The sequence below is a fragment of the Phyllobates terribilis genome, unplaced genomic scaffold (genome assembly GCF_046119375.1).
Source record: "Phyllobates terribilis strain yellow unplaced genomic scaffold, ASM4611937v1 Scaffold_2__4_contigs__length_985480577, whole genome shotgun sequence".
Classification (NCBI taxonomy): Eukaryota; Metazoa; Chordata; class Amphibia; order Anura; family Dendrobatidae; genus Phyllobates; species Phyllobates terribilis.
Window position 1 is genome coordinate 953,972,826 of NW_027362762.1, and position 24,142 is coordinate 953,996,967.

Genomic DNA, 24,142 nt, shown 5'->3' on the forward strand with positions numbered 1-24,142 from the left:
ACCATAATACTGCAGGACTGTGTGGTGCATTATACTATATGGGGGCTGCCTTTTACCCTATGGGGTGTGTAATGTACTGTATGGAGGACTATGGGGAGTGTATTATATTCTATGGAGGACCATGGGAAGTTCATTATACTATTACTATAAGGAGGATTATGGGGGGCGCATTATATTATATGGAGGATTATGGTGTTCGCATTATAGTATATGGAGGACTATGGGGGGCGTATTATACTATATGAAGGATTACGGGGGGGGCGTATTATACTATATGGAAGGCTATGTGGGGCACTTATAATATTTTGAGGGCTATGTGGGGGGCCATTATACTGTTTGAAAGCAATTATACAGTGTGAAGGTTTGTGTGGGGTCCATCATACTGTTTGGAGGGCTGTGTGGTGGCCATTATACTGTATGTAGGCCCATTATAGTGTATGGAGGGCTCTGTGGGGGTAACAGTTGTGGGATCATACTGTGTTGGGGTCACCAAACGTTGCCTTGGGAGTTGAAGTAAGGTTTAATCATAATCACAGACACTGTAAGAGCAGTGAGACTATGGAACTCTCCGCCGCATGATGTTGTAATGAGTGATTCACTATTAAAATTTAAGAAGGGCATGGATGCCTTTCTTGAAAAGTATAATATTACAGGTTATATATACTAGATTCCTTGATAGAGTGTTAATCCAGGGAACTAGTCTGATTGTCGTATGGAGTCAGGAATTTTTTTCCCCAATGTGGAGCTTAGTGTTTGCCACATGGTTTTTTTTGCCTTCCTCTGGATCAACATGTTAGGCTATGGGTTAAACTAGATGGATTTAGTTTTCCTTCAACCTTAAAAACTATGTTACTATGTTACAATAGGGTCATCACTGTAACATCCCTGGCGGCGTGCTTGCATAGTGCACCACCTCCCACCATGCAAGACCGCAATCTTACCCATCAGTCCAGTCTGCAAACCTTGCTCCAGTTCATGCTGTGTGCATGTCTCTTGTCTGATTGCTAAGGGGGGCGGCCCGGTTACTTCCTGATTCTTGTAGCTGCAGTGGGCGCACTCCTAATCCGTCCCCAGCCTATTGCTGTGAGTCACTGGATATTTAAACCCCCTCCATGCAGAAGGAGGTGCCTGAGCAACACTAACTATCAGTGTGCTCTCTGCCTATGAGTTGCCATGTCTTGTCCTGTATCTTGTCTGTTTCTGCCACCCTGGGGGCTGCATACCCAGGCCTGTTATCTCTGACTTCTAGTCTGTTTCCGCCACCCCGGGGGCTGTATACCCAGGCCTGTTATGTGACTTCTAGTCCATTTCTGCCACCCTGGGGGCTGTATACCCAGGCTCGTTCCTGTATCTCGTTGCAGTGTCAGTTCCTGTCTGAACTGTCTCCTAGCCTGTTACCTGTTTGTCTCTATGTCCGTATCCTCCCTTTTCCTGCAGTGTCTGAACCTGCACCTAACTCCAACTCGGTGTCTCTGTACTTCTGTTTGTGAGTTTTGTGTCCACTTGCTACTTCATTGTAAGTACCTTGTGTGTATCTGGTTCTGTTTGTCCCTTTTCCCTTCCTCCGTCTCTACCTCCTGTGTTCTAACCATCTTCCTGTATTTTCCAGTCTGTTACATGTGAACAGAGCCCTGTCCTCTCTGCCTGCACCTGCAGCCCTGTTCTGCTCTGCTTGCTCACCGCGCCAGCAGTTTCTCTCTGCTCTGCCTTGCCCACCGCACCTGCAGTTTCGCTCTGCTCTGCTTGCTCACCACACTTGCGGTTTCGCTCTGCTCTGCCTTGTCCACTGCACCTTTGGTTTCGCTCCGCTCTGCTTGCTCACCGCACCAGCGGTTCCTCTCTGCTCTGCCTTGTCCTCCGCTCTGGCGGTTCCTCTCTGCTCTGCCTTGTCCACCGCACCTGCGGTTTCGCTCTCCTCTGCTTACTCACCGCACCGGCGGTTTTGCTCTGCTCTGCCTTGTCCACCACTCCGGCGGTTCCGCTCTGCTCTGTCTTGTCCTCCGCTCCAGTGGTTTCGCTTTACTCTGCCTGTCTACCGCATCTGCGGCTCTGTTCCTGTCTCCCAGTCTGTACTGGACCCTATCCAGCCTGCGCTCCAACCTGCTAGTACCTCCCTGTCTGCACTCCAGCCGTGCGTGCCAGTATCTCCCTGTCTGTACTCCAGCCGTGCTTGCCAGTAGCCACCTGTCTGCCTACCAGCCGTGCTTGCCAGTACCCACCAGTCTGCATACCAGCAGTGCTTGCCAGTACCCACCTGTTAGCATACCAGCCGTGCTTACCAGTACCCACCTGTCTGCATACCAGCCGTGCCTGCCAATACCCACCTGTCTGTATGCCAGCCTAACCTGCCTGTTGCTGCATTGCCCGGTGTGGGTAAACAGCTGTGACCGGGGTCTGACATGGAGTAGCACCTGGTCCCTCTGCTCGGTTCCTCCTTGGTTCACGGAGTCGACTGAGCCGCCGTGCGACCTTGGTCGGATCGGGTTGATACTTAGTTACGCCCCTCCAGGCACTCCTCGGTTCATGGTACAGTGCGATCACTAATTAAGCTCACGCCAGTCAGTCCAGGCGCGAGCGTAACAATCATACTGTGCATGTGGAGGCTAAAGTGGAGGAATGCACCATGGGGGTATCATACTGTGTTTTGGGGGCCCTTTTATTGGCATCATACTTTATGGGGGCAATGAAAGAGAAATCTAGGACTTCAGCAAGAGGAAAATTACTAAGTAAAGGCTGGAAATTTGTGAGATCTGCTCTTCTGTGACATAGACAAATATTTACTTATTTTTTGTGGGGGAGCGGCCCAATTAGAGCTTCTGCTATGGGGCCCCATGATTTCTATGTACGCCCCTGGTCAGACCCATTAAAGGGATCTATCATTTGCCATACATATATATTTTTTCTACCTGATGTTAATGCCGTTGTTCTCCTGAATCCGGCGCTGTTTTTCTTTTGTTCCTGTTCCTCTCCGTTTCTGAGATATGACCCCCCCTTCCCTGTATTTAAATCTGGGCTTGTAAGTAAACTGGGTGTGGCTCTCAAGAAGACGCCCACAGAAGAATCAATGACCACACCCACTTAGCTAATAAGACTAGATTTATGTATAGGAAAGAGGGGGGCATATCTCAGGAACAGAGAGGAGCAAGAATGAAAGAAAAACAATGCTGGATTCAGGAGAACAGCAGCATTTACACCAGTTTAAAAAATTACACATTTATGGAGAGTGACAGGTCTTAACCCCTTTGCGAAAGTACAATTTTTCGCCTCCCATGTTTCAAGAGCCATCATTTTTCTATATCCTGTGCGGGGAAAAAAATTCCAAGTGTAATGAAATTGTGAAAAAAAAAAAAAAACAATACCGTCATTTTTTGAGGGGTTTTATTTATATAGCGTTCATTGTGCTTTAAAAATTACTTGGAAACATGATTCTCCAGGTCTGCATGTTTATTACAATACCAAACTTGCATTGTTTTATGTGTTTTTTTAATAATTTAGCTATAAAAAAATAAAAAAATTGTAAAAAAAGAAAAAAAAAGAAACTCATACGTTTTTAATTTTCCTGTTGATGTAGGGCCTTTTTTTGCGTGGGATACAGATGACATATTGATCACTTTTTATTGCCTTTTGGGGGGGGAGCAAGGACTGGAAAACCGCAAATCTGTGTTCATTATTATTATTATTTATTTTAATCTTTACTTTAAAACTAGGAAAAGGGGGTGATTTAAACTTTTATGTTTTTTATTTCAAGCCTTTTTATAAATTTTTTAAGTTATCTTTTAGTCCCCTTGCACAGTTTTGCAATCTATTTATCTACATAGGACTTGGGTAAATCCTAGCACTACAGGTCTTGATTAGATGCACCTAACTAGCTTTGACTAAGAACCAGGGCCTATGTTCACTAGGTGTGTCACTCTGCTGGATGCTGAGCAGAGTCAAGTGTGCTGCTAGCCAGCCAAAATGTGAGGTGTAGATGGGAGACAAGCCAGAGTCTCTCTCTAAATGGAGACCGCATGGGTCAGCTAGGAAAGCCTGAGCAGTCTGTGTGTTGGAGCTGCAGAGTAACGTGTGGAAGCTGTAGCCTGCTCGGTGTGAACTGTGCATGGAGTTGAACCCATCTGTTTGGCGTTGGAAGCTGCTACCGAGACTGGTAGGACCGTACCTCTTATTTGAGTAAAGTTTGCCCTGGGAGAAAGGACTGTAATCTGTCTGGCTGACATATGTGCTGCTGGATGAACTGTTTACTTGCAATAAAACTGCACCTGTTTGAACCAAACTGCACTGCCTATCTGAATACTACCTATGCCTACCTGAGAGCGTAAATCCCTACAAAATTATATATATATATATATATATATATATATATACACACATACACATACATACACATATACACACACATATATATATAACCTATGCATGTGTACTGTGTCTGGGTGTTCCAGCCTCGCACTGGGCTACTCATCTCCACATCTCGATATTGAATGACCTTAAATATTTATGCAATTTTTTAATGAAATGAATTAATAAAAGTTTTTTAACTCATACTCCGTGTTCTCCTCCTCTTTTCAAAGTTTATATGAGTTGTGTAGCTTTAATGTGGGGCACTCGCCAGGTCCATTAAAATGAAACTAGGGATGTATTCTTGGAACATCTCTCTCTCTCTCTCTCTATCAGCTCATTCGGCTGCACACAGAGGTAGATTCAGGAGGAACACTGTCTCTTTAAATATTTTGTTGGTTTATTAAAAAATGACATTAGCCAACATAAAGTTCATCAAATCCAACACGGCCCTTCTGGCATAACGGCAAAACAAAAATAACTTTACGGCATAGTCCGTATGTCCACAGTAATCTGGCCGCTCAGGGTTTAGCACAACACACGGTTCAGGTTATACAAACACAAGCTCCTCTCTCTGGAGCTAGTCTCTCCAGATACACTGAACACCACATGAGTCAACAGGCTGGCTTTTTATATCCCAAACCACACCTCAGGGTAGAGATATGGTGAACAGCCTCCCATCTGCTCTACAGCTGTTCAAATAAAACCTAGCCCATTAAAAATGGCTGATTAACCCCTCTCAGCATGTAGTGTGCTGGAGCAAATTTCTAGATTTCAAATCACTGAAGCCAATAGCCTCAGTGAAACATATCTCCCCTCCAGTACTTTGCCAGTGACCTGAGCCCGCTTCATACACATGTACCCTGACTTTACGGCAGGGTACATGAAAGGGATGAATACAGATCCAAGACCAGACCCTCTAAATTAGTACAGACAATAGACCAAACCTCAGGGCAGACATTCTGACACCCATTGCCTATAGGATGTGGAGAGTGTACATGTATGAGGGGCACCAGGGGATTTTCAGTAGTGTTTGTACTTGGAGCTGAAGCTCATGTTTGGGGGACACTGAGCTGCTTCCCTCCCGCAGCGCTGGGTGTGTAGGTAATGATATTGGTTTCTTGGTGTAATGTCATTGTGAAATGTCCATGGAAAACACAGACAGTTCGACTGATATGTTAATAACTCCTTCGACAGCATTAGCTAGAACAATAGGCGGAGGTAATGTTCCGTACCGCAGGACACCGGGCAGCCGTAAAATACACGATACAGCAATATCATTGTTATTAGAAATACTATAAAGGCACTTGTGCTGCGTACACAATGATAACTGCGCTAGACCCAGCGGGACCAGGGGAGGCGACGTCCACCCTTCATACAGAGCTGCAGTGGTCGATCCACTGTATCATGGGGCAACATAACATGCCCCAATATACAATGCAGTCACATGTCCCCCAGTCACAGTGCAGTCACATGTCCCCCAGTCACAGTGCAGTCACATGCACCATATCTACATGCTCTTTCCCCCATACTTATCTCTCCAGGGATGCAGTCCTCTCCACTACCTGTTCTGTTCTCCTTGAAACGAATAGTGTCACTGTGTGATGATGCCCCCTGCTGGCCGAACTATGCCTCATGGAGGGGCATGGCGTTGTCCTCAGTGAGTCGATAGTTGCCCTCCACTAATCTAAGGTCTTGTGAATATGTCACATGGGAAAAAATGTAAAAAAAACCCTTTAAAAATGCCAATGTCAGTCTTAAAATTGGCACCAAACCTCCTTCCAAACCCCACAGCAGTGTCACTGGCCGTGCACTGGAGCCGTCAGTATTCCCATGTTTTATGTTTCCAGAACTGATATATTCTGCTCATAATGGAACAAATTAGTGGGGAAGATAAGACAATTATGACAGAAAGAGATTGTGCTGAATTTAAGAATGGGCTGGCTAATTGTTTTTTTTTTTTTATAGAAATAGCGCCACTCTTGTGGCTGGGATTGTTATTGCAGCTCAGCCTTATTTACTTGGAAATCAGACGCGGGATTGATGCATGGACCCAAGCGGACCCTGTATCCAATCCTGGCCAACTCCGCTCTCAGCTAAGTAGTGGATGCAATAGTATCCAATGTAACTGGATAAACTGTATTCACTTCTCAGCTACAGAGTCACAAGCTGTGGACCACTGATTCTTACATTACTAATAGTCATGAAGGCGTCTACTTACCCCCTGGGCAGGGGGCTGCAGTGGTCCTGCAGTGACCGTCTCCTGGTCAGAGACTGCTGCTGTGATATCATCTTTGATGCTTTCAACCATCTGTTCGCTCTCCGTCACCTTAGCAGCTTGTACGTCTTCTCCTTCAGTGGTTTGGTCCTTCTTGCCAGTAGTTTTGTTGGCTTGTACTAGTTCTTTATCGAAAACTTTGGTAAGGTCATCAACATGGTGGCTGCTCATAGTTTCCACAGGATTGACCGCTTCACCTCCAACATTTCTGTTTACAGTCACATCTTCTTTAAAAGTATCCGCTGACTGTATTGAGTGGGAGTTGGGGTGACTGTCATTTGTGTCTATCGTTTCGTGATTTGGGATTTTGGGTTCTTGGGAACCTTCGTCAATAGATGCTGGACCTATTTTATTAACAGGATCAATGGCTTCTAGGTTCAGATCAGGAACTGGTCCAAATTCAATATCAAGCTTTGATAAACCAGGTTTTCCTTCTAAGGAATCTTCCATATGTTCATCCTTCCCGTCCCCATGACTAGATAATTTGATGTTGCTTTCTTGTAAGCCCTTTAGACTTGTGGTGTCCTTCCCCTGTTCTTCCTCAGTGGATGATTTCTTGGTCAGCAAAAGTGATCTTTCTTCTTGAGGCATCTCCTCATTTAATATCACCGGAGATTCTTGCACCCGTACTTCCTCTATGGATGTGTTCTTGGACACCAGTGGTGAACTAGTCTCCTCTTGAGATGTCTCTTCATTCAATAACTTCAGAGAATGTTCCCCCCGTTCTTCCTCCGTGGATGTGTTCTCAGTCAGCGGTGGTGATCCTCTTTCTTTTTGAGATATCTTCATAGGCGAATCTTCTCCAACCTTCTTAAAGGACAGGTCATCATCTTCCTCAGAGGCAACTACAAGGTTCTCCTGTTTGATTGTCTCTTCTCCTAACCCATCGTCTTTGGGCTGACCATCCTGAGGATGTGATGGTGTCAATGTTTCAGAGGTTGTGCCACCCTCGGCAATTACAGCTTCCTGACGTGAACAGAAAGAAATCAGACAGAAGCGCTAACTGAACTCTATGTACTTACTGCTAAATAGTATTACACAACATCACATCAATTATACCTGTTTACATGGTTTGAAAGTAGAGTTGCTGTTGATGAAGCCTATCAACAATGTGTTGACCATACAACAAGAAGAGACCTCAAATAGCCCTTGATCGGGTACAATGGGTCCCTTCCTGTCTAAGAGCGCAATTACCATGTGAGGTACTTGTAAAAAGTATTCTACTAATGATGCCTTGGTTAAACCCTTACCAATATGTAATTTTTGCCTCCCTGTGCTCGAGTTCTGTGGTTAAACTGCCTAGTCATGGAGCCCAAAGCTCTGTTACCCCAATCCATCCCTGGTATCGAGTGCCACAGGTGGATCTCCTGATTTTTCTCTTAAGTCTATTTTTGTGATCCTTCGACAGCCATTGCCATCTCCATGATTGGAGACAACCACTTCTATGTGTCAAGAAGGGTAGAGCTATGCATAGGAAGAAGTCCAAATATGGACCGGTCAATTAACTTTTTCTGACAGTTGACTCTCAATACATATGTAGGTGGTGGTGACCTACTTTACCCTCAGGGCACCGGTGCAGAGTCTACATGTAAGTATGTACAGTAAAGTGCTGCTTTGGTCCATAGCAAACATAGGTTTGTCCAGCCTATCCCTGGTCCTCTTTAGTTACTATTCAATGGTACTAGACAGATCGCACAATCCTTAGGGTGACACAACACATCAGACGAATGCCGGATGAGCCCACCAATGTAGTGAGGACCGGCCGAGCACTTAATGTGTATGGAAGTGTCCAACTTTCCCCAGAAGACAGATGATGGGGGAATGAGTGGTCATGCAATATGGCAGATACCTTATTTTCAACGCAGAGAAGCCACCGCCGGATGCATCTGCGAGTGGCGAGAACAAATACACGCTCGGACAATCAGAGTGTGTATGTTTAGAGGGTGGGAGAAATAGCTGTCGGCCGAATGTGTCGATCTAAGGCATATGGGATCCACATGGGAAATATGGTAAAAGCAAAGCACCTGTCGTGTGACACTGGCTCCGAGCTCCATGATGAGCGTCCTGCGACCAACTCGGTCAGATGTGGGCCATAGAAGCTGACGATGGCCTCTCTACACTCAGGGCCCCTGTAGCAGCACATTCAGGGACATGTGTGGGAATGAAGTGTACGTGAATGGTGGAGGTGGGTCCGTCTTCCCTTTGGAGCGCTATGTAGTACTAGAATTGTTGACTGATCGGCCTGTGGGATAATCATCATCATCATCGCATTCAGAAAAGAAACGGCAAAGATCAAGGTGGACCCTCGCTATGATGCTGGGTTACACCATACGGTAAAGCAAGGAAATGCCCCTTGGTCAATCAATCAGTAGTAAAAGCAATGGGAACACCTGGTCCTTGGACAAACAGAAGCACTATACATTCAGTGTCTTCTCCTGTGTTCTGGATAAACATGTTCTAGTCAGGCCAAGGGTGGTGGGTACACAGGGGGTCTGTTTGGACTCTGCTGCCCCCTCCTACACCATGTCCCAGCCCTTCATTTTTACACAGATGAGATTTCCTCCTCGGAGAAGGCTTTGTCCCGTTTCCAGGCTCCGCCGATGCCGCGCTCTCAGTTGGAGTCACTTTAACAACTTGACAATAATCAGCCGGGGACGGCCCGGGATCTGCTGCTATGCAGCGCATTCCTAAATAGCTTGTGTCTATTTTAGGAAAATGCAGCAAAATCGCCCTTGTCGCAGCTATTTTAATCCGGGAGACGAAAGGCAGATCCTGCTCGTCACTGCCAAACATCTCCAGACACATCATCGCTCCACGCTAGAGGGAGCGGGCGCCCTGATCATAATCAATGTGCGCCATGCAGTCATTATACACATAGGGGAACGCGGCCGCGTCATTAATTGATATCAATTAGTATCATGGTGCAAAGGGTCATGTAGTTCGTGGATTTAAAGGGAACCAGTACCAGGACACGCCATCATTGCATTAGTACTATACCTTATCCAACTGAACCAAAGGGCATGAATGTGACTAATACATTACCACCTGAAAGGAAAATTTAGGGGCAAAAGATGTAACCATGCCGCCAGACTTCTTAAAACAGAGCTTCTCCTGATCCAAACAGTCAGAGCCACAGGGGTGGGTCATGCGAATGATTTGGGCTCCGCTGATTGGCTAAGAGAGGTCACAGAGGGGAGGGACATATGTCAAAAGAGGCTCAGTGGTGCCCTCTATTTCACCATTAACGGGCGACTGTATCGCATTAAAGGAGTTAATGAATTGACAGTGAATGGAGCGGTAGTGAGCATGTGCGAACACCTCTACTATAGACAGTGAACGGGGCGGTAGTGAGCGTGTGCGAACACCTCTACTATAGACAGTGAACGGGGCGGTAGTAAGCGTGTGCGAACACCTCTACTATAGACAGTGAATGGGGCGGCAGTGAGCATGTGCGACAACCTCTACTATAGACAGTAAATGGGGCAGTAGTGAGCATGTGCGACCGCCTCTACTATAGACAGTGAACGGGGCGGTAGTAAGCGTGTGCGAACACCTCTACTATAGACAGTGAATGGGGCGGCAGTGAGCATGTGCGACAACCTCTACTATAGACAGTAAATGGGGCAGTAGTGAGCATGTGCGACCACCTCTACTATAGACAGTGAACGGGGCGGTAGTAAGATTGTGCGAACACCTCTACTATAGACAGTGAATGGGGCGGCAGTGAGCATGTGCGACAACCTCTACTATAGACAGTAAATGGGGCAGTAGTGAGCATGTGCGACCGCCTCTACTATAGACAGTGAATGGGGCGGTAGTGAGCGTGTGCGACCACCTCTACCATAGACAGTAAATGGGGCGGTAGTCAGCATGTGCAACCACCTCTACCATAGACAGTAAATGGGGCGGTAGTGAGCATGTGCGACCACCTCTACTACAGACGGTGAATGGGGCGGTAGTGAGCATGTGCTACCACCTCTACTATAGACAGTAAATGGGGCGGTAGTGAGCATGTGCAACCACCTCTACCATAGACAGTAAATGGGGCGGTAGTGAGAGTGTGCGGCCACCTCTACTATAGACAGTAAATGGGGCGGTAATGAGCATGTGCGACCACCTCTACTATAGACAGTAATTGGAGCGGTAGTGAACATGTATGACCACCTCTACTATAGACAGTGATTGGGGCGGTAGTGAGCGTGTGCGACCACCTCTACTATAGATAGTGAATGGGGCGGTAGTGAGCATGTGCAACCACCTCTACTATAGACAGTGAATGGGCAGTAGTGAGCATGTGCAACCACCTCTACTATAGACAGTGAATGGGCAATAGTGAGCATGTGCGGCCACCTCTACTATAGACAGTGAAGGGGGCGGTAGTGAGCGTGTGCGGCCACTTCTACTATAGACAGTGAATGTGACGGAAGTGGGCATGTGAGACCACCACTACTATAGAGAGAGAAGGGAGTGGTAGTGAGCATGTGCGATCGCCTCTACTATAGATAGTGAATAGGGCGGTAGTGAGCATGTGCAACCACCTCTACTATAGACAGTGAATGGGCAGTAGTGAGCATGTGCAACCACCTCTACTATAGACAGTGAATGGGCAGTAGTGAGCATGTGCGACCACCTCTACTATAGACAGTGAAGGGGGCGGTAGTAAGCGTGTGCGGCCACTTCTACTATAGACAGTGAATGTGACAGAAGTGAGCATGTGAGACCACCACTACTATAGAGAGAGAAGGGAGTGGTAGTGAGCATGTGCGATCGCCTCTACTATAGATAGTGAATGGGGCAGTAGGGAAATGTGAGACCACCTCTACTATAGACAGTGAATGGAGCGGTAGTGAGTATGTGCAACCACCTCTACTACAGAAAGTAACTTAGTCGATAGTGAGCATGTGTGACCACCTCTACTATAGACAGTGATTGGGGCGGTAGTGAGCATGTGCGGCCACCTCTACTATAGACAGTAAATGGGGCGATAATAAGCATGTGCAACCACCTCTACTATAGACAGTGAATGGGCAGTAGTGAGCATATGCTACCACCTCTACTATAGACAGTAAATGGGGAGGTAGTGAGCATGTGCGACCACCTCTACCATAGACAGTAAATGGGGCGGTAGTGAGCATGTGCGGCCACCTCTACTATAGACAGTAAATGGGGCGGTAGTGAGCATGTGCGACCACCTTTACTATAGACAGTAAATGGGGCGGTAGTGAGCATGTGCGACCACCTCTACTATAGACAGTGAATGGAGCGGTAGTGAGTATGTGCAACCACCTCTACTACAGAAAGTAACTTGGTCGATAGTGAGCATGTGTGACCACCTCTACTATAAACAGTGATTGGGGCGGTAGTGAGCATGTGAGTCCACCTCTACTATAGACAGTAAATAGAACGGGAGTGAGCGTGTGCGACCAACTCTACTTTAGACAGTGAATAGGCTGGTAGTGAGCGTGTGAGACCATCTCTACAATAGACAGTGAATGGGGCAGTAGTGAGCATCTGCAACCACCGCTACTATAGACAGTGAATGGGGCAGTAGTGAGAATGTGCGACCACCTCTACTATAGACAGTAATTGCAGAGGTAGTGAGTGTGTGCGACCACCTCTACTATAGACAGTGAATGAAGTGGTAGTGAGCGTGTGCGACCACCTCTACTATAGACAGTGAATGAAGTGGTAGTGAGCGTGTGCGCCCAACTCTACTATAGACAGTGAATGGGGCGGTAGTGAGCGTGTGCGACCACCTCTACTATAGACAGTGAATAGGGCGGTAGTAAGCATGTGCGACCACTACTACTATAGAAAGTGAATGCGGCGGTAGTGAGTGTGTGCAACCACTATTCCTATACACAGTGAATGGGGCGGTAGTGAGCGTGTGCGACCACATCTACTATAGACAGTGAATGAAGTGGTAGTGAGCGTGTGCGACCACCTCTACTATAAACAGTGAATGGGGCAGTAGTGAGCATGTGCAATCACCACTCCTCTAGACAGTAAAAGGGGCAGTAGTGAGCATGTGTAACCACCTCTACTATAGACAGCGAAGGTAGCAGTAGTGAGCATGTGCGACCATTTCTACCATAGACAGTGAATGGTGCGGTAGTGAGCATGTGCGACCACCTCTACTATAGACAGAGAATGGAGCGGTAGTGAGCATGTGCGGCCACCTCTACTATAGACAGTAACTGGAGCGGTAGTGAGCATGTGCGACCACCTCTACTATAGACAGTGAATGGGGCAGTAGTAAGCATGTGCGACCATCTCTACCATAGACAGTGGATGGTGCGGTAGTGAACATGTGCGACCACCTCTACTATAGACAGTGAATGGGGCAGTGGTAAGCATGTGCGACCACCTCTACTATAGACAGTGAATGGGGCGGTAGTGAGAATGTGCGACCACCTCTAATATAGAAAGTGAATGGGGTGGTAGTGAACGTGTGTGACCACCTCTACTACAGACAGTGAATGGGGCGGTAGTGAGCATGTGCGACCACCTCTACTATAGATAGTAAATGGGGCGGTAGTGAGCGTGTGCGACCACCTCTACTATAGATAGTGAATGGGGCGGTAGTGAGCGTGTGCAACCACCTCTACTATAGACAGTGAATGGGGCAGTAGTGAGAGTGTGCAACCACCTCTACTATAGACAGTGATTGGGGCGATAGTGAGCGTGTGCAACCACCTATACTATAGATAGTGAATGGGGCGGTAGTGAGCATGTGCAACCACTTCTACTATAGACAGTGAATGGGCAGTAGTGAGCATGTGCAACCACCTCTACTATAGACAGTCAATGGGGAAGTAGTGAGCATGTGAAACCACCTCTACTATAGACAGTGAATGGAGCGGTAGTGAGCATGTGTGTCCACCTCTACTATAGACAGTGAATAGGATGGGAGTTAGCGTGTGCGACCACCTCTACTATAGACAGTGAATAGGGCAGCAGTGAGCATATGCGACCACTACTATTATATACAGTGAATGGGGCAGCAGTGAGCATGTGTAACCACCTCTACTATAGACAGTGAATGGGGCAGTAGTGAGAATGTGCGACCACGTCTACTATAGACAGTGAATGGGGAAGTAGTGAGCATATGCGACCACTACTACTATATACAATGATTTGGGCAGTAGTGAGCATGTGCGACAACCACTCCTCTAGACACTGAATGGGGTGGTAGTGAGCGTGTGCGAACACCTCTACCATAGACAGTGAATGAGGCAGTTGTGAGCATGTGCGACCACCTCTACTATAGTCAGTGAATGGAGCGGTAGTGAGCATGTGCGACCACATCTATTATAGACAGTAAATGGAGCGGTAGTGAGCATGTGCGACCACCTCTACTATAGACAGTGAATGGGGCAGTAGTGAGCATGTGCGGCCACCTCTACTATAGACAGTAATTGGAGCGGTAGTGAGCATGTGCGACCACCTCTACTATAGACAGTGAATGGGGCAGTAGTGAGCATGTGAGACCACCTCTACTATAGACAGTGAATGGAGCGGTAGTGAGCATGTGCGACTGCCTTTACTATAGACAGTGAATAGGGCAGTAGTGAGCATGTGAGACCACCTCTACTATAGACAGTGAATGGAGCGGTAGTGAGCATGTGAGACCACCTCTACTATAGACAGTGAATGGGGCAGTAGTGAGTGTGTGCGACAACCTCTACTATAGACAGTGAATGGGGCGGTAGTGAGCATGTGTGACCAACTCTACTATGGACAGTGATTGGGACGGAAGTGAGCATGTGAGTGAGACCACCTCTACTATAGACAGTAAATGTAGCGGTAGTGAGCATATGCGACCGCCTCTACTATAGACAGTGAATGGGGCAGCAGTGAGCATGTGCGACCACCTCTACAAAAGACAGTGAATGAGGCGGTAGTGAGCATGTGCGACCACCTCTACTATAGACAGTAAATAGGGCGGTAGTTAGCGTGTGCGACCACCTCTACTATAGACAGTGAATGGGGCGGTAGTGAGCATGTGCAACCACCTCTTCTATAGACAGTGAACGGAGCGGTAGTGAGCATGTGCGACCGCCTCTACTATAGACAGTGAATGGGGTGGCAGTGAGCATGTGCAACCACCTCTACTAAAGACAGTGAATGGGGTGGTAGTGAGCATGTGCGACCACCTCTACTATAGACAGTGAATGGAGCGGTATTGAGCATGTGCGACCACCTTTACTATAGACAGTAAATGGGGCGGTAGTGAGCATGTGCGACCACCTCTACTATAGACAGTGAATGGAGCGGTAGTGAGTATGTGCAACCACCTCTACTACAGAAAGTAACTTGGTCGATAGTGAGCATGTGTGACCACCTCTACTATAAACAGTGATTGGGGCGGTAGTGAGCATGTGAGTCCACCTCTACTATAGACAGTAAATAGAACGGGAGTGAGCGTGTGCGACCAACTCTACTTTAGACAGTGAATAGGCTGGTAGTGAGCGTGTGAGACCATCTCTACAATAGACAGTGAATGGGGCAGTAGTGAGCATCTGCAACCACCGCTACTATAGACAGTGAATGGGGCAGTAGTGAGAATGTGCGACCACCTCTACTATAGACAGTAATTGCAGAGGTAGTGAGTGTGTGCGACCACCTCTACTATAGACAGTGAATGAAGTGGTAGTGAGCGTGTGCGACCACCTCTACTATAGACAGTGAATGAAGTGGTAGTGAGCGTGTGCGACCACCTCTACTATAGACAGTGAATGGGGCGGTAGTGAGCGTGTGCGACCACCTCTACTATAGACAGTGAATAGGGCGGTAGTAAGCATGTGCGACCACTACTACTATAGAAAGTGAATGCGGCGGTAGTGAGTGTGTGCAACCACTATTCCTATACACAGTGAATGGGGCGGTAGTGAGCGTGTGCGACCACATCTACTATAGACAGTGAATGAAGTGGTAGTGAGCGTGTGCGACCACCTCTACTATAAACAGTGAATGGGGCAGTAGTGAGCATGTGCAATCACCACTCCTCTAGACAGTAAAAGGGGCAGTAGTGAGCATGTGTAACCACCTCTACTATAGACAGCGAAGGTAGCAGTAGTGAGCATGTGCGACCATTTCTACCATAGACAGTGAATGGTGCGGTAGTGAGCATGTGCGACCACCTCTACTATAGACAGAGAATGGAGCGGTAGTGAGCATGTGCGGCCACCTCTACTATAGACAGTAACTGGAGCGGTAGTGAGCATGTGCGACCACCTCTACTATAGACAGTGAATGGGGCAGTAGTAAGCATGTGCGACCATCTCTACCATAGACAGTGGATGGTGCGGTAGTGAACATGTGCGACCACCTCTACTATAGACAGTGAATGGGGCAGTGGTAAGCATGTGCGACCACCTCTACTATAGACAGTGAATGGGGCGGTAGTGAGAATGTGCGACCACCTCTAATATAGAAAGTGAATGGGGTGGTAGTGAACGTGTGTGACCACCTCTACTACAGACAGTGAATGGGGCGGTAGTGAGCATGTGCGACCACCTCTACTATAGATAGTAAATGGGGCGGTAGTGAGCGTGTGCGACCACCTCTACTATAGATAGTGAATGGGGCGGTAGTGAGCGTGTGCAACCACCTCTACTATAGACAGTGAATGGGGCAGTAGTGAGAGTGTGCAACCACCTCTACTATAGACAGTGATTGGGGCGATAGTGAGCGTGTGCAACCACCTATACTATAGATAGTGAATGGGGCGGTAGTGAGCATGTGCAACCACTTCTACTATAGACAGTGAATGGGCAGTAGTGAGCATGTGCAACCACCTCTACTATAGACAGTCAATGGGGAAGTAGTGAGCATGTGAAACCACCTCTACTATAGACAGTGAATGGAGCGGTAGTGAGCATGTGTGTCCACCTCTACTATAGACAGTGAATAGGATGGGAGTTAGCGTGTGCGACCACCTCTACTATAGACAGTGAATAGGGCAGCAGTGAGCATATGCGACCACTACTATTATATACAGTGAATGGGGCAGCAGTGAGCATGTGTAACCACCTCTACTATAGACAGTGAATGGGGCAGTAGTGAGAATGTGCGACCACGTCTACTATAGACAGTGAATGGGGAAGTAGTGAGCATATGCGACCACTACTACTATATACAATGATTTGGGCAGTAGTGAGCATGTGCGACAACCACTCCTCTAGACACTGAATGGGGTGGTAGTGAGCGTGTGCGAACACCTCTACCATAGACAGTGAATGAGGCAGTTGTGAGCATGTGCGACCACCTCTACTATAGTCAGTGAATGGAGCGGTAGTGAGCATGTGCGACCACATCTATTATAGACAGTAAATGGAGCGGTAGTGAGCATGTGCGACCACCTCTACTATAGACAGTGAATGGGGCAGTAGTGAGCATGTGCGGCCACCTCTACTATAGACAGTAATTGGAGCGGTAGTGAGCATGTGCGACCACCTCTACTATAGACAGTGAATGGGGCAGTAGTGAGCATGTGAGACCACCTCTACTATAGACAGTGAATGGAGCGGTAGTGAGCATGTGCGACTGCCTTTACTATAGACAGTGAATAGGGCAGTAGTGAGCATGTGAGACCACCTCTACTATAGACAGTGAATGGAGCGGTAGTGAGCATGTGAGACCACCTCTACTATAGACAGTGAATGGGGCAGTAGTGAGTGTGTGCGACAACCTCTACTATAGACAGTGAATGGGGCGGTAGTGAGCATGTGTGACCAACTCTACTATGGACAGTGATTGGGACGGAAGTGAGCATGTGAGTGAGACCACCTCTACTATAGACAGTAAATGTAGCGGTAGTGAGCATATGCGACCGCCTCTACTATAGACAGTGAATGGGGCAGCAGTGAGCATGTGCGACCACCTCTACAAAAGACAGTGAATGAGGCGGTAGTGAGCATGTGCGACCACCTCTACTATAGACAGTAAATAGGGCGGTAGTTAGCGTGTGCGACCACCTCTACTATAGACAGTGAATGGGGCGGTAGTGAGCATGTGCAACCACCTCTTCTATAGACAGTGAACGGAGCGGTAGTGAGCATGTGCGACCGCCTCTACTATAGACAGTGAATGGGGTGGCAGTGAGCATGTGCAACCACCTCTACTAAAGACAGTGAATGGGGTGGTAGTGAGCATGTGCGACCACCTCTACTATAGACAGTGAATGGAGCGGTATTGAGCATGTGCAACCACCTCTACTATAGACAGTGAATGGAGCGGTATTGAGCATGTGCGGCCACTTCTACTATAGACAGTAATTGAAGCAGTAGTGAGCATGTGCGACAACCTCTACTATAGACAGTGAATAGGGCGGTAGCGAGAATGTGCGACCACTTCTATTATAGACAGTGAATGTGACGGAAGTGAGTATGTGCGACCACCTCTACTATAGACAGTGAATGGGGCGGTAGTGAGCATATGCGACCATCTCTAATATAGACATTGAAGGGGCAGTAGTAAGCATGTGCGACCACCTCTACTATAGACAGTCAATGGGGAGGCAGTGAGCATGTGCGACCACCTTTACTATAGAAAGTGAATGGGGCCGTAGTGAACGTGTGCGACCACCTCTACTATAGATAGTGAATGGGGCGGTAGTGAGCGTGTGCGACCACCTCTACTATAGATAGTGAATGGGGCGGTAGTGAGCGTGTGCGACCACCTCTACTATATACAGTGAATGGAGCGGTAGTGAACGTGTGCGATCACCTCTACTATATACAGTGAATGGAGCGGTAGTGAGCGTGTGAAACCACCTCTACTATATACAGTGAATGGGGCGATAGTGAGCGGGTGCGACCACCTCTGCTATAGAAAGTCAATGGGGCAGTAGTGAGCATGTGCGACCACCTCTACAATAGACTTTAAATGGGGCGGTAGTGAGAGTGTGCGACTACCTGTATCATAGACAGTGATTTTGGCAGTAGTAAGCATGTGCGACAACCACTCCTCTAGACAGTGAATGTGACGGAAGTGAGCATGTGAGACCACCTCTACTATAGTGAGTGAATGGAGTGGTAGTGAGCATGTGCGACCGCCTCTACTATAGACAGTGAATGGGGCGGTAGTGAGCATGTGCGACCACCTCTACTATGGACAGTGAATGGAGCGATAGTGAGCATGTGCGACCACCTCTACTATAGACAGTGAATGGAGCAGTAGCGAGAATGTGCGAACACCTCTACTATAGATAGTGAAAGCGGCAGTAGTGAGAATGTGCAACCACCTCTGCTATAGACAGTGAATGGGGCAGTAGAGAGCATGTGCAACCACCTCTACTATAGACAGTGAATGGGTCACTAGTGAGCGTGTGCGACCACCTCTAATATAGACAGTGAATGGGACGGTAGTGAGCGTGTGCGACCACCTCTACCATAGACAGTGAATGGGGCGGTAGTGAGTGTGTGCGACCACCTCTACTATAAACAGTGAATGGAGCGGTAGTGAGCGTGTGCGACCACCTCTACTATATACAGTGAATGGGGCGAGAGTGGGCGGGTGGGACCACCTCTGCTAAAGACAGTCAATGGGGCAGTAGTGAGCATGTGTGACCACCTCTACCATAGACAGTGAATGGGGCAGTAGTGAGCATATGCGACCACTACTACTAAACATAGTGAATGGGGCAGTAGTGAGCATGTGCAACCACCTCTATTATAGACAGTGATTTGTGCAGTAGTGAGCAAGTGCGACAACCACTCCTCTAGACAGTGAATGTGACGGTAGTGAGCATGTGCGGCCAACTCTACTATAAACAGTGAATAGGAAGGTAGTGAGCATGTGTGACCATCTCTACTATATACAGTGAATGGGGCAGTAGTGAGCATGTGCAACCACCTCTACTATAGACAGTAAATGGGGCAGTAGTGAGAATGTGCGACCACCTCTAATATAGACAGTGAATGGGGCGGTAGTGAGCATGTGCTACAACCTCTATTATAGACAGTGAATGGGGCGGTAGTGAGCATGTGCGACAACCTCTATTATAGACAGTGAATGGGGCGGTAGTGAGCATGTGCGACCACCTCTACTATAGACAGAAAATGGGGCGGTAGTGAACGTGTGCGACCACCTCTACTACAGACAGTGAATTGGGCGGTAGAGAGCATGTGCGCCCACCTCTACTATAGACAGTGAATGGAGCGGTAGTGAGCATGTGTGACCACCTCTACTATAGACAGTGAATGGAGCGGTAGTGAGTATGGGCAGCCACCTCTACTATAGACAGTGAATCGTACAGTAGTGTGCATGTGCGACCACCTCTACTATAGACAGTGAATGGGGCGGTAGTGAGCGTGTGCGACCACCTCTACTATAGACAGTGAATGGGGCAGTAGTGAGAATGTGCGGCCACCACCCCTATAGACAGTGAATGGGGTGGTAGTGAGCATCTGCGGCCACCTCTACTATAGACAGTAATTGGAGCGGTAGTGAGCGTGTGCCACCACCTCTACTATAGACAGTGAATGGGGCGGTAGTGAGCATGCGCGACCACCTCTACTATAGATAGTGAATGGGGCGGTAGTGAGCATGTTCAACCACCTCTACTATAGGCAGTGAATGGGGCGGTAGTGAGCGCGTGCAACAACTATTCCTAAAGACAGTGACTGTGGCCGTAGTGAGTGTGTGCGACCACCTCTACTATAGATAGTGAATGGGGCGGTAGTGAGTGTGTTCGACCACCTCTACTATAGACAGTGAACGGGGAGGTAGTGAGCGCGTGCAACCACTATTCCTAAAGACAGTGACTGGGGCGGTAGTGAGCGTGTGCGACCACCTCTACTATAGACAGTGACTGGGGCAGTAGTGAGCATGTGTGACCACCTCGACTATAGACAGTGAATGGAGCGGTAGTGAGCATGTGAGACCACCTCTACTATAGGCAGTGAATGGGGCGGTAGTGAGCGTGTGCGACCACCTCTACTATAGACAGTGAATGGGGCGGTAGTGAGCATGTGCAACCACCTCTACTATAGACAGTGAATGGGGCGGAAGTGAGCAATTGCGACCACCTCTACTATAGACAGTGACTGGGGCAGTAGTGAGCATGTGTGACCACCTCGAATATAGACAGTGAATGGAGCGGTAGTGAGCATGTGAGACCACCTCTACTATAGGCAGTGAATGGGGCGGTAGTGAGCGTGTGCGACCACCTCTACTATAGACAGTGAATGGGGCGGTAGTAAGCATGTGCAACCACCTCTACTATAGACAGTGAATGGGGCTGAAGTGAGCGTGTGCGACCACTTCTACTATAGACAGTGAATGTGACGGAAGTCAGCATGTGAGACCACCTCTACTTTAGACAGTGAATGGAGTGGTAGCCAGCATGTGCGACAACCTCTACTATAGACAGTAATTGGAGAGGTAGGGAGAATGTAAGACAACCTCTACTATAGACAGTGAATGGGGCGGTAGTGAGCATGTGCGACCATCTCTACTATAGACAGTGTACAGGGCGGTAGTGAGCATGTACGACCACCTTTACTATAGACAGCGAAAGGAGCGGTAGTGAGCATGTGCAACCACCTCTACTATAGACAGTGAATGGGGCAGTAGTGAGCATGTGCAACCACCTCTACTATAGACAGTGAATGGGGCAGTAGTGAGAATGTGCGACCACCTCTACTATAGACAGTGAATGGGGCGGTAGTGAGCATGTGGGACCTCCTCGACTATAGACAGTGAATAGGGTGGTAGTGAGCGTGTACAACCACCTCTACTATAGACAGTGAATGGGGCAGTAATGAGCGTGTGCAACCACCTCTACTATAGACAGTCAATGGGGCAGTAGGGAGCAAGTGCGTCCACCTCTACTATAGGACAGTGAATAGGACGGTAGTGAGCGTGTGCGACCATCTCTACTATAGACACTGAATGGGGCAATTGTGAGCATGTGCAACCACCAGTAGTATAGGCAGTGAATGGGGCAGCAGTGAGAATATGCGACCACCTCTACTATAGATAGTGAATAGAGCGGTTATGAGCATGTGTGACCACCTCTAGTATAGACAGTAATTGGAGCGGTAGTGAGCGTGTGCGATCACCTCTACTATAGATAGTGAATAGGGCGGTAGTGAGCGTGTGCGACCACCTCTACTATAGACAGTGAATGGGTCGGTAATGAGCATGTGCGAACACCACTCCTACAGACAGTGAATGGGGCGGTAGTGAGCATGTGCATAAACCTCTACTATAGACAGTGAATGGGACGGTAGTGAGCGTGTGCGACCACCTCTACCATAGACAGTGAATGGGGCGGTAGTGAGTGTGTGCGACCACCTCTACTATAGGCAGTGAATGGGGCAGTAGTGAGCATATGCGACCACTACTAATATATACAGTGAATGGGGCAGTAGTGAGCATGTGTAACCACCTTTATCATAGACACTGATTTGGCCAGTAGTGAGCATGTGCGACAACCACTCCTCTAGAAAGTGAATGTGACGGAAGTGAGTATGTGAGACGACCTCTACTATAGACAGTGAATGGGGTGGTAGTGAGCATGTGCGACCACCTCTACAAAAGAATGTGAATGGAGCGGTAGTGAGCGTGCGCGACCACCTCTGCTATAAACAGTGAATGGGGCAGTAGTGAGCGTGTGCGACCACCTCTACTATAGACAGTGAATGGGGCGGTAGTGAGCATGTGCCACCACCTCTACTATAGACAGTGAATGGGGCAGTAGTGAGCATGTGCCACCACCTCTACTATAGACAGTGAATGGGGCAGTAGTGAGCATGTGCGGCCACCTCTACTATAGACAGTAATTGGAGCGGTAGTGAGGGTGTGCCACCACCTCTACTATAGACAGTGAATGGGGGGGTAGTGAGCATGTGCCACCACCTCTACTATAGACAGTGAATGGGGGGGTAGTGAGCGTGTGCCACCACCTCTACTATAGACAGTGAATGGGGCGGTAGTGAGTATGTGCGGCCACCTCTACTATAGACAGTAATTGGAGCGGTAGTGAGGGTGTGCCACCACCTCTACTATAGACAGTGAATGGGGGGGTAGTGAGCATGTGCCACCACCTCTACTATAGACAGTGAATGGGGGGGTAGTGAGCATGTGCGGCCACCTCTACTATAGATAGTAATTGGAGTGGTAGTGAGCGTGTGCCACCACCTATACTATAGAGAGTGAATGGGGCGGTAGTGAGCGTGTGCGACCACCTCTACTATAGACAGGGAATGGAGCGGTAGTGAGCATGTGAGACTACCTCTACTATAGACAGTGAATGGGGCGGTAGTGAGCTTGTTCGACCACCTCTACTATAGACAGTGAATGGGGCGGTAGTGAGCATGTACAACCACCTCTACTATAGCCAGTGAATGGAGCGGTAGTGAGCATGTGCGGCCACCTCTACTATACACAGTAATTGGAGCGGTAGTGAGCATGTGCGACCACCTCTACTATAGACAGTGAATGGGGCAGTAGTGAGCATGTGCAACCACTTCTACTACAGACAGTGAATGGGGCTGTAGTGAGCGTGTGCGACCACTTCTACTATAGACAGTGAATGTGACGGAAGTCAGCATGTGAGACCACCTCTACTTTAGACAGTGAATGGAGTGGTAGTGAGCATGTGCGACCACCTCTACTATAGACAGTGAATGGGGCGGTAGTGAATGGGGCGATAGTGAGCATGTGTGACCACCTCTACTATAGACAGTAATTGGAGCGGTAGGGAGCATGTGAGACCACCTCTACTATAGACAGTGAATGGGGCGGTAGTGAGCGTGTGCGACCACTTCTACTATAGACAGTGAATTGGGGGGTTGTGAGCATGTGCGACCACCTCTACTATAGACAGCTAATGGAGCGGTATTGAGCATATGCAAGCACCTCTGCTGTAGACAGTGAATGGGGCAGTAGTGAGCATGTGAGACCACCTCTACTATAGACAGTGAATGGGGCGGTAGTGAGCATGTGCGACCACCTCTACCATAGTCAGTGAATGGGGCGGTAGTGAGCATGTGCGACCACCTCTGCTATAGACAGTGAATGGGGCGGTAGTGAACGTGTGCGACCATCTCTACTATAGACAGTGACTCGGGCGGTAGTGAGCATGTGCGACCACCTCTACTATAAACAGTGAATGGAGCAGTAGTGAGCATGTGCGACCACCTCTACTATAAACAGTGAATGGAGCGGTAGTGAGCATGTGCGACCACCTCTACTATAGACAGTGAATGGGGGGGTAGTGAGCATGTGCGGCCACCTCTACTATAGATAGTAATTGGAGTGGTAGTGAGCGTGTGCCACCACCTCTACTATAGACAGTGAATGGGGCGGTAGTAAGCATGTGCGACCACTACTAGTATAGAGAGTGAATGGGGCGATAGTGAGCATGTGCGACCACTTCTACTATAGGCAGTGAATGAGGCGGTAGTGAGCATGTTCAACCACCTCTACTATAGATAGTGAAGGAGGCGGTAGTGAGCGTGTGCAACCACTATTCCTAAAGACAGTGACTGGGGCGGTAGTGAGCGTGTGCGACCA

General features: G+C 48.2%; 1 protein-coding gene across 2 annotated transcripts in view; it reads right to left on the reverse strand.

Moving 5' to 3' along the window:
- The window catches only part of TEX55 (testis expressed 55), a 74,728-nt gene that overhangs the window by 45,797 nt on the left and 4,789 nt on the right, over positions 1-24,142 (reverse strand). For both annotated transcript variants that reach the window (XM_073668584.1, XM_073668583.1), the window contains exon 3: positions 6,560-7,582. In XM_073668584.1, coding sequence (XP_073524685.1) covers positions 6,560-7,582 — 1,023 coding nt within the window. The remainder of the gene's footprint in view (positions 1-6,559; positions 7,583-24,142) is intronic.